Source organism: Lipophrys pholis (assembly GCF_963383615.2).
Source record: "Lipophrys pholis genome assembly, chromosome: 5".
In the NCBI taxonomy this organism is placed as follows: domain Eukaryota; kingdom Metazoa; phylum Chordata; class Actinopteri; order Blenniiformes; family Blenniidae; genus Lipophrys; species Lipophrys pholis.
The window spans coordinates 29,670,708-29,688,852 of record NC_137628.1 but is presented as its reverse complement, the minus strand read 5'-3'; the positions used below and the strand labels follow the sequence as shown (position 1 = coordinate 29,688,852).

The 18,145-nt window shown below is 46.0% G+C and overlaps 1 protein-coding gene across 2 annotated transcripts in view; it reads right to left on the bottom strand.

The window, feature by feature from the left end:
* The window catches only part of LOC308110079 (adenylate cyclase 9), a gene marked incomplete at its 5' end in the record, with an annotated part of 34,367 nt that extends 19,308 nt beyond the window's left edge, over positions 1–15,059 (bottom strand). For both annotated transcript variants that reach the window (XM_080464140.1, XM_080464141.1), the window contains one exon: positions 13,163–15,059. In XM_080464140.1, coding sequence (XP_080320266.1) covers positions 13,163–15,059 — 1,897 coding nt within the window. The remainder of the gene's footprint in view (positions 1–13,162) is intronic.
* Positions 15,060–18,145: the final 3,086 nt, after the last annotated feature.

Here is an 18,145-nt window from a genome sequence, read left to right as displayed (position 1 = left end):
GCACCACTGCACCTCACTCTTATGTAATAACTCACCCATAAATGCCAGTGAATGATTGCACTGCTTGGCATACCTCCCCCCCCTCCACATACTCACACACACAAGCAACACACACACACACACACACACACGAATATATGTGCCCACACAAGCAGACCCAGGCCCGTCTATCGGTGTCTTTTGACCAAACATTTCAAACGGCCCCCAGAGGATCGCCTCATGAGCCCAGACTCTTCCTGACAAATGACCTTTGACCTCATGGTAGTTTCTGACCACATGATCAAAACCATCCCCGGTGACCCGCGGGGTCGCCGGCTCCCACACACAGGAAGGCAGGACATGTGTGTGAATGTGAAAGAAGAGCAGCGTCGGCCACTCGGGACATTAAAGGAGCTTTAGGATGGAAGCTTAATGCAGGCGGCGGCGGGAGCCCGCGACCTTTACACCCTTTAGGATTCATTTGACTTTGCTCCCTCATTCTTCACTTTCATCTCGCCACTTGAAACGGTCAGAAAACAAACAACTCCGGCACTAAAGATAGACTTCGCCTTGTTTTTCTTGTCCGCAGTCTTTCCTTTCCGACACTCTGCTCAACTTTGTGCTCAAATCTTCTTTCCTTTGGCCTCGTCGAGCTGTGCCCATCTTCACCGCCGCTCTGTCTCTTCTCTTCCCGTTTTACAACCATCTGTCTTTCACTTAAACTTTCTCCCACCGCTCAATCTCTCTCTTTCCCCCCCGCACACCCCTCCTCCTCTACCCTCCAGTTTTCTCCCTGGCGGGTCTTGAGAACTCGACTCGACAATAGCAGAAGCCTCCATATTTGGACACGCTGATGGAACCGAGGGATGAGGCTCCCACACGGTCCTCCTTCAAATACCCTCCCATCCATCCATCCCTCCTCCCTTCCCTCTTCTGTGCCATCAGTTTAGCCCACGGAGTCCCAGACGCGCTCCTCCGTCTTCTTCCTCACTTATCCCTTTGTAAAGTCAGTCTAATAGTCTAAACGCATTTCAGGCTAATTGGTGATGATAAATGTGAAAGTGTGTGATTTTTCATTGATGTTTCATCCTGAAGAAACATCGAGGTGTTTTCATGGCAGCTCCAGACATACTCTTGATATGTGCAGCGAACACGCTGGAGAGGCCGACCACTACCTGGGAAACAATCACCCAAATCCACACTTTAACCTACGAGCAACTTAAGGTCATCTCGCTCAGCCTCATGTACACGTTTCTGAGTTGTGACAGGAAGCCGATGTTCCTGGAAGCAACCGCAGAGAGAACCTGCAAAAAAGCCTGGAATCAAACTCCATTATTCCAACACGGCGATGAAAGAAGACATTCTTGACACATTCCAGCAGAGTAAATATCGTAGAGAAGAGTTCCAAACAGAAAGTGTCGCCTCAAGTCAACATATCAACGACAATTGGTGAAACTTTATGAGACGTGAGAACCAGATGGAGCAGAACGAAGAAGCAGAAAGCTGATCCATCAAGAGGACGACCACTGATGTTCTGCGCGACATGATTCGAATCTCCACCTTGAATACAAAAAAAATGGCTCTGCTGAAAAATCATGTCACACGTGTGAAAACTAGTTGGTGAAATATGTTAACAAATCCTCGTTTCGCTGTTCAGTCATTCCTCGCATGTTTATGGAGGCTCTTCCCTCGGTGGGGTCCAGCCAGGGAGCGTCTCTCTGAGGCACGAAGTACCGGGGGGCTGACAGGGGCAGTGACGCACTCCGACTGCCACTGCGTCACTCCGATAAACACACACACACACACACACACACACACACACACACACACACACACACACACACACACACACACACACACACACACACACACACACACAGCTGTTAAAAAGACATTTGAGTGTTTCACTCCACCAACTCCTGCGTTTCTCTCAAGAAGGCTGCTGCTCGATGGCAGAGGACAGGAAGTGACCCGGTGTCTGATGACGAGGATCACGACACTTTTATCGTCGGCACATATTCATTCTGACACGTTCATGCGTTCACCGTTTACAGGAGTGAAGCGTAACTTCAGCCACATTTAAGCGAATACGTTCCTTTTCTTGGTGAAACATCTCGGTGTGAATTCTGACGTCTCGCTTCAGTGAATCATTACGCTGCAGGCAACGAGTCCAGCATGCCTTCATCAATCATGCATTCATTTAGTGCGCACGCACGCACACACACTTCAACGCCCGGAGACCGACTGTGGGAAATCCTCAGGAAAGGGTCACATGACCAGAAACTCTACTTCTTCTACATGTTGGATTTTCGGCCACCCAGTCTGCTGTGGTGACTAATAGAGAGAAGATGGGGTTTGCATGTTCTCTGTGATGGTGTGTGTTCTCTCTCTGTACTCCTGTTTCCTCTCACAAAAAACAACAACAAAAAACAAAGCTTGTGGCCATCTAGTGACTTTAAATGAGCTTGTAGGTGTGAATGATGAGAGTTTCCAATGTGATGGATTGACCTTGTCCCTGCCTTCCTGGAGAAACGCTGGATTAACACCACAAAGGATGGATTTTCTCACATTGGTTGGATGTGGTTTTACGCATCAATTCATCCATTCCATAATCTAATTCCTTCAACCCTTCCTCCTTGATTTTTCTGCTTCTGCCACTGTGGAAAGCAGACGTGCAGTAATTAAGTCTGTCAAGTCATCAAAATGTTTTCATATCTTCAAAGCAGAATTTTGTGAATTCGTCACGATAAGCAGCACTTTTCTTTTAGGTGATGTTGAATTTGCAGAGCATGAATGAACAGTGCAGGGAAACATACTTTTTTTGCAGTTTTCTCAGTCTTAAGAATATTGCACATGTTGGTGTCGTGATTTCAAGACATTCGGAATAGATTGTGCGGTCAAATTACAAAAATAAAATTGACATCTTCTTCCAAGCCGTTACTTTATATTGAGCACAGTCTTGATTGATTTTGTCGAAGCCTAAACACATAAACACATGAGGTTTGTGATTGCCTAAATCTCATCTTCATCCTCACACAGACAATAAACTCGGTTTCGCTCTCGCTCCTCTGAGCAGCTCGGCGACATGAATGTGTGCGAAGGAAGCTCATGGATCTTTTAGCAGGCTTGATGACACGAATATATCTATTATTCAGACCAGCCGTTTACCACAGCGGCAACCTGAAGTCACACACATATGTGTATATATATATATATATATATATATATATATATATATATATATATATATATATATATATATTTGATCAACCACCCAATCACACACTGGGATTCAGAAGTTGAGCTCTGCCATCCAGACGGTCCCTGACGCGGCAGCAGCTGGTCAATCAGTAACACTGCGACGGGCCTTTGTCCCCAGGAAGTGAATTATTCTGACACTCCAGGTAAACGGTGTGACCGTGCGACGGCACCTCTCCAGAAGAATAGCATTGCAAAAGTAAAAATAAATACTCATTGTCTGAACTGCTGCTTTCCAAATGATCTAAATGTCCCGAGGCTTGACCTCGAGTCACAACCGACAGTGAATGATATCGCCAAACTCTTTATCTCGTCCAAATTGTGCGGTTCGGAATTAAAAGGATTCTGCCAACAAAACGTGGGTCTCATAGTGAATTTCCACATGGTGTTAGAGTTTATGCAATCCTGCTTTATCAGTATCCGTGTTGAAATATTGGCCGTGCGTCCACACTCGCCGTGTTTGGTTTGGTCAAAGAAAAAAAACTTGCAGCAAAATTCAAGAAGTTGACTGATGTAGAGTGGGAAAAATGAACTTCCTAAAGGTATGCAGCATTCAGCTTTTTATTAGAAGATTGAAATTGAGCAGAATTGCACAAAATATTAACGTCTGAACGAAGCACAGATCTTCGATCTACTTAACCCAGGTTACCTTTGTGGGGAATGGAGTCCATACAGGATGAAAAACAGATTTGGACAGGGCTGACACACACCACCACAGGCACAGGGAGAACATGCAGACCAGTTAGGATTCATCCCCAGCACAGTGTCTGCACCACATTCTGGCAGCAGATCTTCATCAGTATGTCCAACTGCTACTGCTTTCAGTTCAGCTCTACTTTGTTTCAAAGCAATCATGACGCCGGGCTGCCACACGGTTCCATTTGAAAAATAAACCAAACAGACGAGACTGACATGGATTCCATCTCCAGAGCTACAACACTCCGATGAACTCCTGTGGTCCTGTTTCCTGATCATATTTTACACAAACACAAAGATCGACAACTGAATAAACATATATGAGCGTGACCTTCAGTTTTTACACGCAGACACAGGATATACTGGAGAAACCGGTCGCTGGCATAATGCGAGCTGGTGACTCATATGATTCAATTATAATCACCGAAATTAACCACGACCAAAAATAGCCAGGTGTACTACTCAGAGAGAGGACTGCCCAGAGAGACATGTCAAAAGTGTGTGTGTGTGTGTGTGTGTGTGTGTGTGTGTGTGTGTGTGTGTGTGTGTGTGTGTGTGTGTGTGTGTGTGTGTGTGTGTGTGTGTGTGTGTGTGTGTGTGTGTGCGATCAGGCTGGGACAGGGCCGGGCACGCTTATCAACACTAAACACACACACAGAAACACACACAGACACACACACACACACACACACTTTTGACTCAGCACATTCTTGGGCAATAGAATGACAAACCTCTGGTGAAACATGTGGGATGTGTGAATAAAAGAAACGGGATTAGACAACTGTGTGGGAGAGAGGCTGAGTAAATATCACCGAGGATCTGATGTGGCACGAGTACTCGCATTCTTTACTCAAGTAGAAATACAGACGCAGAGAGACACTTTACTCAACCGAAAGTAAAAGAAAGTAGATTCTGAAATGTACAAAAGTGAAAGACCAGCAATCTATATATATTTTTTAAGCTTTTTAAAGACATCTTGAACCTTTTTGTGAAGCGGGTGGAGGAGGTGGGGTCAGGTGGGGGTCAGATGGAGGTATGCACATGTGTCTACACATCTAAAGTAGTTGTTGTACGACGACGTTGGTCAGTGTGGATTCAGCAATAATCACAAGCACAAATAACGAGTCAGAAACCAGCAAATATTTCTAAATAAAATAAAAATAAAAACAGGTGTAACGACCAGTAATGTAATAATGACCAATAAATATAAAGATTATCCCAAAACTGCAGAAAACCTGCAAAATAAAAGCATTTATTTCCAAGAAAGTAAGACCTACTTATGTATTATTCATTACTGGCTGCAGTTATTACATTCTGAAAGATTTTTTTTATGCTACCTCAATCATGCAATAACTTATTACGTTAATAGTGAAACGTCATTATGATTATGGATCAAATATCTAATTACAAAAGGCCAATATTACATTATGGGCCATTATAAAAAGTAAAAAAAAAAGAGGGTAAGAAATATGAGGTAATCCAGTGTTGTTACAGGGAAATAGCACTTCTGGCTTCAGAACTTCTGACCTCCTGTTTGTTCATTACCATCCGACTGTAACTGTTAAATTAAGATTTACTGTCAGACCTGCACCACCCCTTCTCTGTGTGGAAGACACAGAGAGCATTACTGATAATAGAATTAGGATGTACTTAATATAATATTGCAGGAGAACATTTTGTAGGTCCACTGCTGCGCTGCCGTCAGTATGGAAGGTCAGACGGAGCTGCAATAATAAAGCTTCCTCATCTGTCAAATGTCATTTTTCCTCTAATAAACGGGAGTTTTAAAAATTCCTAAGTTTTCATTTCAAGAAAAAAATAAGTGCTGTAATTCAGATTAAACGAATCCAAGAAATGTTATTGAATTAATGTGATGAAATTATGCTTGAGTCTGTATCTGGTCCATCATTTTTTGCAATGATGTTCGTAAACAAACAATGTTCAAAATCAATCTTTAAAAATACGTTTAATTGAAATGAAGCGATTAAAAAAAAATAAAAAAGATGTTTTTATTATGATCACAAATTGACGTATGTGTCCTGTCTTACTCTGTCCTGCCCGGAGAAAGCAAGCACGCAAAGGAAGAACATGCAAACTGAACACATAGAAAAGCCCCGATCGTCCAGCAGCACGTAACACAAAACCATGAAGCAACACAGCAAACCGCTGCTCCACCGCGCCGCATTAGGACTGACTTATGCTCCTTATCTTCTTCTCTTTGCGGACGTCGTGCGTTCCCATTTACATTCTTTTGTCAAGCTGGAGTGAAGGTACTTCCCCCCCACTCCCCCCCAGAAGCGACATGCACACTGGCAGAGATCGCTGCACAGAGGCAGACACCACGAAAAGCTTTAGATCAGCATCTGCAGTCTACCATCGCCACTCAGTCATAAATCTCTGTGTTTACACTACACGTGTGTCTCTGTGTGTCTACGGCACAGGGACTTGGATCAGTCATTGTGTTTTTACTTCCTGGTTGTCTTATCTCTATTATAAAACATACAAACACACACGCTTTGCTTAACAAGCCGGCGCGGCACAGCAGCTCACGCTGGAAGCCGGGATTTGAGATGAGAGGTAATTATTATTATGCGGCACAGAAAGAGAGCAAACACACTGCCGCCCTCCTCTGCCTCCTCCTCTTTACACTTTCTCCAATAAGAACTGAGCCAAAAGCGAAATAGCAGCAGAAACACTGACAAGTGAACATACAACTGAAACAAGCGCGGCCATTTTCATAAACCTCCGGCCATAAAGTTGATCACTTTTTGACTTTTTGCGATTTGTTTGACCTTTTGTAGGGAGACAGTTGCTAGATGCAAATGACCTAAATGGTTAAATGGATGGTATCAATCACTGATGTCAGTGAGGAATTTTTGCTCATCAGACAAGAATCAGAGAAAACGCCTTGGTCACAGGAGACTTTCAGACAAGTTAAAACACGACTGTGGTAGTGATAGCACTGACAATGAGCTCAGTTCAAGTGTCCCGGGAAACCGTGGCAGTGAGGCAAGGCAGCGTGAAGTCGCAGCAGCTTCCCAGGAGGCCTGGAGGGCAGCGGCACCCCCGGTCCAGGCTGCCACCGGCCCTTCTAGATCATAGAGTTTGAGCCAGGAGTGTCCAGACACCAGGCCGGTGGCCAAACCTGCGACCACACTGAGAGCCGAGCTGAGATATCAGAGATACAAAAGAAACATGCACAGGCAGAACATGCAAACTCCACACAGCAAGGCCACGGAGCCCCACCTCCATGGGGGGACCGTCTTGCTTTGAGCGAACCACTGCACCACTGCACCACTGCAGGAATTCCTCCGCTGCACAAACCAATACCAACACAGAACATCTGCTGTGAGGCGGTGGTGCTTCTCCTCCTTCCTTCAGTCTGTGTGTGTTCAAACTCAAACTGAACTTGTTTTCCTAAAAGTCGACCCAGCCTGCTCGTTTGGCTTTTAACTGCGTCGCTCCGACTCCAGCAACCAGGCCAGACTCACAGACACACACACACTAACAGCAATTGCATTAGGATTTGCTTTAATCCAACTAAATCTGACGTTTGTGAACCCGTCCCCGGTTCATCGTTGGGCAACGACTAGTAAATTATAATGTGTTTTTGAGCCAGACTGTTCTGCAGATTTTCAAAAGGATCAAGAGTGATACCCAGAATTGAAAGGCTGTATAATCTTTTGTCATCTGCAGATACAAAGAAGTGATGTAATGCAAAGTAAGCGGAGGAATCTGCATAGACCTCAGTTTCTTTTTGTTGACTGAAGTCGAGCTGAATCCATTGAGACGCATCGAATCTGAACTTTGCTGGAGTTCACTGCTGCTTTTGGAATGACTGTACTTCCAACTTATAAGGTCATCAATCATCAAAACACACACACACACACACACACACACACACACACACACACACACACACGCTTTCCTGCGTTTCTATTGGCTGAGGCAGGAGGAAACACCCTGGAGAGTCGGGTGAATCACCAGACATTTGTCCTCTATTACTGGAAAATAAATGTTGAGAATTTCATGTGAAATTCTATAAAAATTGACCATTATTTGGCAACGTTTAGGACATTAATGAGCCTTTGTCACATGATGAATTGTGGGTAATTGCTGGGGTAACAATGGGGTCTTAAGTTGCCCCGTGGAACACCAATCGCCGGCTATCTGAGCGCAGCACTGCCATTGGTGCAGAGGAGACACCGCAAACTTTGTATTTCTGTTGGACCCTGAATTAGTGGAGCTCGGGATCGGCTGTCAGAGGTCTGACGCTGCTTCTCTGGTTGAAGCAAACATGGAATATGAAATTCCGGCTATTTCAATGAGCTCAACCTCAAATCAAGACAATTATTGGTGGTGTTCAAATTTGTGCGTTTGAAGTCAATGAAGTAAAATGATTTTGTAAGACAGTGTTTTGAAAAATGAAAAATAAAAAGATCACTCACTCTTACCTTAAGAAACCACAGTGGCAAGTTGAGAATAGCTAAGCCCAAAGGCACACTCAGCCTGGCCTGGTTATGGTTAAAGATCTGCCATTTGCAACGGCATATTTAGCTGACATGTTTGATTTAACACAGACTAACCAGCCTGAGGCCGAGGGCTTCCCACTGCGGGGGGAGGACCCGCTTGTTTGTACACACGAGTGTAAATGTATAAAGACACACAGCGGAAAGTAGACATGTGCATGCGCCTCCCATGTGTGCACGTGTGCAGTGACGTGCACGTGTGTGCAGTGACGTGCACGTGTGTGCAGTGACGTGCACGTGTGTGCAGTGACGTGCACAGTTTCTTCCGATGACACAGACTGAAAGTGAAGAGGTGCCGGCGCGACGCCATGATACCATGCAAGGAATCTCGCAGACATGAAACACACACACACACACACACACACACACACACACACACACACACACACACACACACACACACACACACACACACACACACACACACACACACACACACACACACACACACACAGCAGGTATAAAGGGAGGATATAAAGTAAAAAAAGAATCCAGGCGAGAAAAACTGCCGTCTTCACCACCGGCAGTGAAATATGAGTCTGTTGGTGTGCGAGGAGCTAAAAGAGACGAGCAGGGCCGGACTGAAGAGCACAGAGGAGACATGAGTGTTCATGCAGAAGGGCTGGGAGCAACCGGCACAAAACACACATGAAACGCAAAGAATCGCTGCTCTGGCAGGAAAGGTGTGTGTGTGTGTGTGTGTGTGTGTGTGTGTGTGTGTGTGTGTGTGTGTGTGTGTGTGTGTGTGTGTGTGTGTAAAAATTTGACCTCAGATAACTGTAAAGTATGAATCACTGCTTTTAAATGCAAAAGAATCACTAATGATGACAAAAACAGCTCCTCAGTTCACCAACTGACAGTCACAAAATCAATTAAATGCATGTGAATAGGAAACACTAGAAATGATTTAAGATTTGCATTTCACTGTGAAAGTCAGCGCATGCAGTGTCAGAGAGCGTCGAAGTTAATCCACAGTGGAACAAGTAACACAGACGAGTTGAGCTTACATCCTGTCAGCGGTTGTAAATGATGCGAACAAATAAGAAAACTTAAAAACCGGCAAGTGACCAAGACGCTGGCTTGACCATCAATGGTCTATCAACCAGCCTGAACTAGAACAGGAGATACCCTGGAGTTAAAACGCTGGACCAAGTAGAAAAAAGAGAGAAATTTTAAATGTACAAGATAACAGCATAATTGCTCCATACAGAAGAACGTGGTGGCGGTCGTCAGCTCGGATTCTGTGGAGAACAAACTCACTGACGCATCACGTTTATGAAATCCACCTGACAGCCTCTCACTTATATTCCTACCGAGACAAAACCATACTTCATGACTTTATTTCTTTGCCTTTTCTTACTTTTTTAATCCTTGCACGTGAGTTAGATTTTTGTTTTGTTTTTATTCCATGTCTACATTGTTTTATAAATTCTTCTATAGAGATGCAGCGTTCCATCAGCGTGGTTCTAAATCTGGGTTTTATTAAAATCTCTCTTCCTTTTAAGCAAGAGTTACTTTCTTTTTTTGGAAATCTGCTCTGTATATTGATCAGTAAAGTTTGTTCATGAGCTTAATACATAAATTGCAGAATTCTATAATCTACTATGTCATGAAACTTTAACGATCTCAACTGAAGGAATAATAGGCTTGTTGGATGTCTGTGTTTCCTTTGGCTCTTTTCTGTGAAATGAACATTGACTGGATGTTTAACAGGCTTTTCCCCAAACTTCCCCAAGTTGGATAGAGAGGTAAAGAGATGGATGGATGGATGGATGGATGGATGGATGGAAAAGCAAAAACTGCTTTCTCAATTATTATCACCACTTTCACAGCCTTTCATATTCATATTCATATTCATACTCTCTCTCTCTCTCTCTCTCTCTCTCTCTCTCTCTCTCTCTCTCTCTCTCTCTCTCTCTCTCTCTCTCTCTCTCTCTCTCTCTCTCTCTCTCTCTCTCTCTCTCTCTCTCTCTCTCTCTCTCTCTCTCTCTCTCTCTCTCTCTCTCTCTCTCTCTCTCTCTCTCTCTCTCTCTCGTCTCTCTCTCTCTCTCTCTCTCTCTCTCTCTCTCTCTCTCTCTCTCTCTCTCTCTCTCTCGTCTGAGCAGCGGCGGGAGTCGACGATGCCAGTCACTCCTTTTCTCTCCCCCAACAAAAGCTGCATGTCAATACCTCACTCTGTCACCGGCCTGCAAATAGAGAGTGACGGCAGCGTTACACTCCGACACGAGGCCCGACAATAGAACAGACCGTCTCTTTTCACCAGCGACCGAAGATTAGACGGCCGACGAGGAATCCCCTGCTGGAGAGATGAGATCCATTGATGCTGCTGTGTGTGTGTGTGTGTGTGTGTGTGTGTGTGTGTGTGTGTGTGTGTGTGTGTGTGTGTGTGTGTGTGTGTGTGTGTGTGTGTGTGTGTGTGTGTGTGTGTGTGTGTGTGTTCATATTTACAAGTAAATATAGCTCAAGTGACTATTGAAGATGTTGTCACAATTATATTTCTAAACTTTTTGACCATTCGGTCCAGCTCATCATTACTTTTAAAACTAACTAGAAAATGATCTGGGTACTTTTCTATATGAATCTTATATTCAGAACAAATAAAGTCGTAGGACTGCAGGACTCTGTCATGTAAAGGAGGATTCCCGTTCAGAGATAATGAAACATGTTTGTCCTGTAAAGGGTAAAAGACGCTAAGAATAAAGGACAGGTCTATCTTCTTATTTAGCTGTATGGGAAGTCTCACAAGGACCAAATGATCGTGACCAGTGGAGAAGAGCAAGTGAAACTTGGCACATGAAAGGCTGAAACCATCAGAATGTTTATTTGCACCTGATGAATGGCCGAGCGATCGGTTGCCCTCCTTGCACTAAATGAAATGTCCTGCTGTGTTTGCCTTTTAAGTCCATGCAGAGCTAAGTTAGTTTGTAAAGAAATCGCTGTACTGCTGAACTCAAAGCTTCGACAGGAAGTGTGTTTGAAGAAGCCTCATATGTTTATTAGTTATGACACCGTGAGCCTCATTAACTTGGTCACAAACAGTAAGTTTGATTCTGTGACGTTGCTCCGCCACTGAATCAGGATCCCATCAGTACATAAGAATCACAACATGATCTTGTTTGTCGTCTCCGAGCGCCATCAGTGCCCCCGGGATATGAAGAAATGAAGTGAACCAAGAATCCAGCCATTGTTGTAGCAGCGCTTATGCGCTTGTCTCGGTAGTAAAGGTGGAATCTGGATTTGGTCCAGTGAGTTACCTCCTTGAGAATTTGCAAAGTACTATTTTGGTGCGGCGGAACTTTTTGCTGTATTTCGCTTGAGGAACTTCTCACGCTGGCAGGAAACAACCTCAGCCTGCCTGCGGCTGCATGGATGTGGAGCTGAAGCACAGATTTTAGGTCGCGATCAAAAATATAAGCACATAACTCAAATCCAAACAAATATTTGGATTAATATGTGTATGTGCTAAATACATAACGATGCAGTGGTGAACGCTTCGGCCTGAAAGTGAGAATATCTCCAGTTGGATGCTGTTCTGTGTGTTTTTTCTTCCCACGTAAGGTTGGAATAAAGATTCATACCTTAAGAGTCCTCCCTCAGTCCAATAACATCTATTTCAGTTTAACTGACGACTAAACCGCCATGAGTGTGTTTGTCCTGCGCCGATGATAATATGACAGAAACCTGTTAAATCCAGGAAACATATCAACAACTAGGCCAGTCAGTCTTTCTAGATCAACTCCACACCACAGATGAATGAACACTTCAAAAAAAAAAAAAACACATTAAAAGTAACTAAGAACAGCTGGATTTTACATAAATATTTGTCATGGTGAAAACTGCATTAGAATCAACAGTGGGCTGATCTTTGAATCAGAAACAATAGTCGTCAGACATCCTGGCCTTCTATACCAGCCGCTGGTCAGGATACAAGATAAGGAAGCAACTGAACTGTAAGAAAGAATTAATATATGTTATTGTTTTTTCTTTCCCAGCGTTTGTCCATAGCAAGCATTTCAAATCTGTTTGTTGTATTTGGAGATTAAAGGCTCTAATCTCCATGACACAAGCCTCTGGTATCCAAGATAAATCTGTGGAGTGCTGCTCCAAAATAACACATTCATAAATAATACAATTCCCACAAAATCACGAGTGCCATAGTCACAGTTTTGTTTTTTTTGTTTTTTCCTGTTGAGGATGTCCTTGAACAACATCAATAAATTAAAGTAATTTGCACCCACTGCTGCCTGTGTCACAGATTATAAATGTTTGTCTGGTAAAATACTCTGCAGGTAGTAGACATAAATAAACTGCAAGTTATTAAATGGTAATACCACATTGATGTAACCAACAATAAGCGTCTCTTCCTGGTGGTTTTGTAATTTGATCTCCTGCCTGTGTTCAACTGGACCAACTGATCAGATCTCATGTTTTAGTGCTGCCTTGACATGCTGGGACCCACACTGGCCTGGTGACCTACTACAGGAGACCGTTGTCTTTTCAGTGTATGAAATGATAGAATATATATGAAATGCCACTTATTATGACATCCTTTTAGCTTTTGTTGGTAAATTCATCCTTTTAATTCAGGCTGACTACTCAGCATGTGATCACAGCTTTGTGGTTTATTTAAATATCAGGACCGTTTTCATTGCAGTAGAACCCTGGAACATGAATTAGAAGAACAGCAAACAGCCACTCACCCTTCAGCTTCTCCGTCACACTCTGTCCAGCGCGCTCCACCACCCGTCCGTCCTCCCGCTGGTAGCGCTCGTCCAAGAATCGAGCCGTGGCTTCAGACAGGTGGACTTTTCCCGCCACGCCCAGCTGCTCCATCAAATTGGCCAGGTTGACGTCGTTCGACCACACGTCGAATTTGAAGCGCTTGATTCCCAGAATTCCACAGAGGACGGTGCCCGTGTGGACGCCGACCCGCATGCTGACGGTCTCACACGTCTCGTGGCAGAACTGCTCGATGGCCTGGATCATGCCGAGGCCCATCTCCACGCAGCAGTAGGCGTGGTCCGGCCGCGGCTCGGGGCAGCCGGCCACACAGTAGTAGCAGTCCCCCAGAGTGCTGATTTTCTCACAGCAGGTGAGTTCACAGAGCCGGTCGAAACGTCCGAAGAGGTCATTGAGCAGCCCCACCAAGGCCGGCGCCGACTTATTGGCTGACATCTTAGTGAACCCGACAATGTCTGCGAAGAGGATGCTCACAGGCTCCATGCGCTTCATGTTGAACGGCCTGAATATTATCTGCCCGCGGGGGATTGAGGTCTTCTTACGCTTGTGGTGGTTGTGAGGGTTATTCTTCAAGCCCGTCACACTTTGGGACTGTAAAGCCCCGCCACTTCCTCCTCCAACTGAAATGGCCGAGGCAGAGCAGGCGCCCGAGGAATAGCGTTTTCCAGCGTTTTCCCCAACACCCTCATCGTCGCCTTGCTTCATCAGCTCGTCTGCCACCCGCCGTGGCATGACGGAGTGGATCATGCGCTCCTTCAAAGCCTTCTCCACCTCCAAGTCTTTACCGTGCATGATAGCCTGGCCCACTTTGAGGAAGGTGCTGCGGGAACGCACCTCCGACATGATGAACAGGTGGATGCCGATGACATGGGCGCACAGGTGGAGCAGAGCTTTGGATGGACCCAGCCAGCGGAGCGTGTCCCCTTCCCAGTCCGATCGAACCCCCAGGACCCCCGACGCCTGGCCTGTCGTGTCATAACTCCTTTGAAGCAACGGTAGCCATCCTAACGCCTCGAATAATATGGAATACAGGAAACCCAGCATCACAGAGGCGTAGAGACGGACATGAAGCACGCTGTACAGCAACAGGAGGACCTCCATGCACAAGGAAAACGTTCCCACGGGGGAGATGCAAGGGACTGGGGGTGGTGCGACTTTGTCCAATGAGAGAAACGAAGCGTTCCTGCCACCGGTCCACTCCAGCTCGGTGTAGCCGGCAGTTTGAATCTGTGGAGCTAATGTGATGGCGAAGGTGACTGCGATCAGGAACAGGGAGGTCTGGTTGTACAGCCAGGTGTATGGCTGAGTGAAGGTGAAGAAGAGGAGCAACCCCAAAAAGACCAAAAATGCAGCCGTGGGGGCGATGAAGGTCAGCGGGCTGCAGCGGTCACTGTTGACCCCGAAGTAAATCCCCCAGAGCACGGAGGCCACCGCCAGGTAGAAGAGCACGTAACGAAACCGCCGCTGCGTCTGGGGGAAGCACCTCTCCTGGCACGCCTCCTCGAGGATGGAGGAGTCGAACTTGGGGTCCCAGCACTGTGCGGCGGAGCGCTCGAACAGCTGGGGTGCTTTCCTGTGCACCCTGGGGGAGGAGGTCACAGCTGGTCTGGAGTCTGCTGAGCTGCAGCTGGAGGAGATACTGTACTTGTGGAGGTTAGGGTTCACTTTATTCACAGCCCCACAGCTTCCTCCTCCTCCTCCTCCTCCTCCACTGTTGGCAGCCCTCCGTGGCTCATGTTGATGCACGTGTGGCGCACTGTTGGTAATCCGCACGGTCATGGTGCCATCCCCGCTGGAGTCGCAGCTCACCTCCGTGCCATGCATGAGAAGCTGCCGGTGGTGTTGCAGAGTGGCCATATTGACTTGGAGTGACGCGGAGACGCGCGCGGGGGGAGAGGGGGGGGGGGTGTGTGTTAAATATTAATGATCTCTTCTGAAGGCGCTCAAGCAATTAGACACGGTGCGTGGGCGCCGCGCGTGCACATGTGGCACGCAGAGGAGGGGGAGGCGGTGGTGGAGCGACACACGGGCAGACAGAGAGAGAGAGAGAGAGAGAGAGAGAGAAAGCTGGAGGGAGAGAGAGCAAAGGTGTTTGCTGGAATAATCACACTGCATGAATGGTGAGCACGGCACAGACGTATTTCCTACGCACGCAGCGGCCCGCGCGCTCACTGTTCCAGTTCCTCGAGCAGTCCATTATCCGAGCCCGGGTTTGCGTCAGTGCTCACATTACGTGTGTGCTCCTCCAAAGAGGCTCTGGGTACGAGCCCGGTTTCTCTCCAGCTGCGGTAAAAACACTGTCATCACTCTTTCTGCCCCCTGAATTGAACATCCTTCTCGGAAAAGACCCGGTCGGTGATGCAACAGGGTTTTGGTTTTTTTACGCCTTCACCAAGTCCGTCCTGACGTTACATGACTGGAAGTTACCTCCACTTGGACAATGTTGCGTATCCTGCCTCGTACTAGAAAAGTTAAGATACCGTCGGGGAGAAATGCCAAACCTTTTTTTTTCTTTTCTTGCCTTCAACTCCAACGTTTCATTGCGCGAAAATGTACAAATGTGAGGCTGTCAACAGTTGCCGTTGCGCACAACGAGCGACAGTAAAAGTTGCACACTGGCCCTTCTCTTATCTCCACAACAAGCGCGACAAATGGAGCGTTTACGCTGCCTGTCGTCTCTCCAAAACGCCCACTAAATATTCTCTGCGGCTCACTTTAAACCGTGTGGAAGTAATGAATTCCCTCATTATAAAGCATAATTCAACAAAGTGTTCTCAAATTAAAGGTAGCAGGGGGAGACTGATTAAGTCAATTAAGTACAAAATAAGGTAGTTTTAATTAAGGCAGCTTTACCTTCCACAACATCCACTCATGCATGGCTCAGTGTGCTGAGGAGTTTGCATTTTCTATCTCCATACATTCTCCTTCCATCTGTATTCCCGGCGCGCAAATATTCCAAACAGTGAGTTATTTCGGATCCCTGTCCATTCCAGGACCCAGACCATGAGAGGCCTGACAGGCAGGCCTATTCCCACGGATCCAGCCCCGTCCTTTCCTGAACTCCCTCTCCGGATCTCCACCGTTTATTCCCCCTCTGCTCTCCAAAGAGGGGCTCGGGGAGGGGAGGGGGTAGGTGCTATTCAAAGACGCATGATCAGAAAAAAAAGAATGGCAGAAAATACCCTCCGCTGGAGCCACATTAGTGGAGGTCTGCTGTGCTGGGAGTGTCTGCAACTTGTTGCGCGCAGTTGGCAAAACATACAGCTATGAGGAACAGCCTCGGTCGGAACAGGCTGCTCTATAAATAGCTGGGGATGATCAAAACTCTTCGCAAATAACAACACCAGCGGCGTGTAACATTCAAATGCTTTTTCTTTCTTGAACCTCTTTCTATGTGGAGCAGCTGGAACGCGCCATGTAAGAAAATACTAAGTCGGAAAACGCGTGTAAAGTCAGCCTCTGGTTTCCAAAAGCTCCCAAACTTTTTTTTTCTCTTTCCCAGGCCGTATTTCCTGCGTTTGGAGAGGAGACCCAGTTAGGAGTCTCTGGTTATTTGGAGCTGAGGCTGGATTTCCTCCCCTCGCATTCCCTCAGAGCAAAAGCAGGAGAAAATCCCCACAGCAACGCAGGAAACCCCTCGGATCTCCTCGGAGGGATTATTGAGAATCGTCCCACCGGCAGCGGTGTCTCCTGATCCAACCGATCCGTTCAACCGGGGGAGCAGCACTAGTTTTCTCTGGCATGCATGTGTCCAACAAACACAACACTGTGCGCTCTGCTCTGGCTGTGGTGCGTCCTCTTCCGTCCGTCGCTGGTTGCCACCCTTTCCCCCCCGATATAGTCGCTGGAGTTGGGGCCGCAACAAAAACCCATCCAGCGGGAGTTTCTTCGGTGTTATCCAGGCGATAGTACTCTCTCCACTCCTGTCGCTGCCACCATCGTCGCCGTGACTGGGTCGGAAATCCTCCCCCAGCTGTTGTGGCGGTGTGTGTGTGTGTGTGTGTGTGTGTGTGTGTGTGTGTGTGTGTGTGTGTGTGTGTGTGTGTGTGTGTGTGTGTGTGTGTGTGTGTGTGTGCGCGCGCGCGTGTGCGTGCGTGCGCAGGCAGAGCGTAAAGCGCAAACACTGCACAGAAAGCGCAACTTCCGCTGGCGTCTTTCAACCGGGAAAATAAGAAAGTAAAACGTTTCCTGCCCGTCGTGGCTTTTTAGGGAGCGAGCTCAGCAAATCTTTAAAAAGTCATAAACATATTTTCTCATTAATAATAAACATGGTGAGAATGAAACTCAGAAAATCCTGGTATCACCCCGGAAAAGAACCTTGATGAAGTATATCCAGCAACAGTATGAGAAATTATTACTTACTGCAAACAACCTTATACTCCACGTAATAATAATAATAATAATAATAATACAGTAATGATGCCTTTAATTAGCACACTTGAAAATCAAACGACATCACAGGGTGCTTAAAAGAGTAAAAAGAAAAAAACAAGACAGAAAACACAGTTGTAAAAGCAGTAGAATTAGTATAATTATTAGATGATAGATAGATAGATCTTTTATTGTCATTCAAATGTAAATATGAACGAAATGTTGCAAAATATATAGAAATCATCTATTAAGAAGATGTTGACATGAACCAAAGTGAACAACACAACAGAACACGCTGAGACAATCTAACTATGAATCAGATGCAGAAAAGTGGATTTGACAGACGCTTATGAATGGACAAATCTTTAATCGTGTTTAATTTGAATACAGACAATAACTTCCTGTCTGTGCGTGCTTGTCTTTGTTTAACTTTGCTGTTGGTGTCCAGTGAGGAGCTGCTCAGATGTGAATAATTACATTTTCTACCTGCTTTTGTTGCTGCTGTGAATGATTGTCGCCCTCTTTGCTCCCCTGAATGAAGCAGCACACAGCCAGGAAGGTTAGCAGTCTTC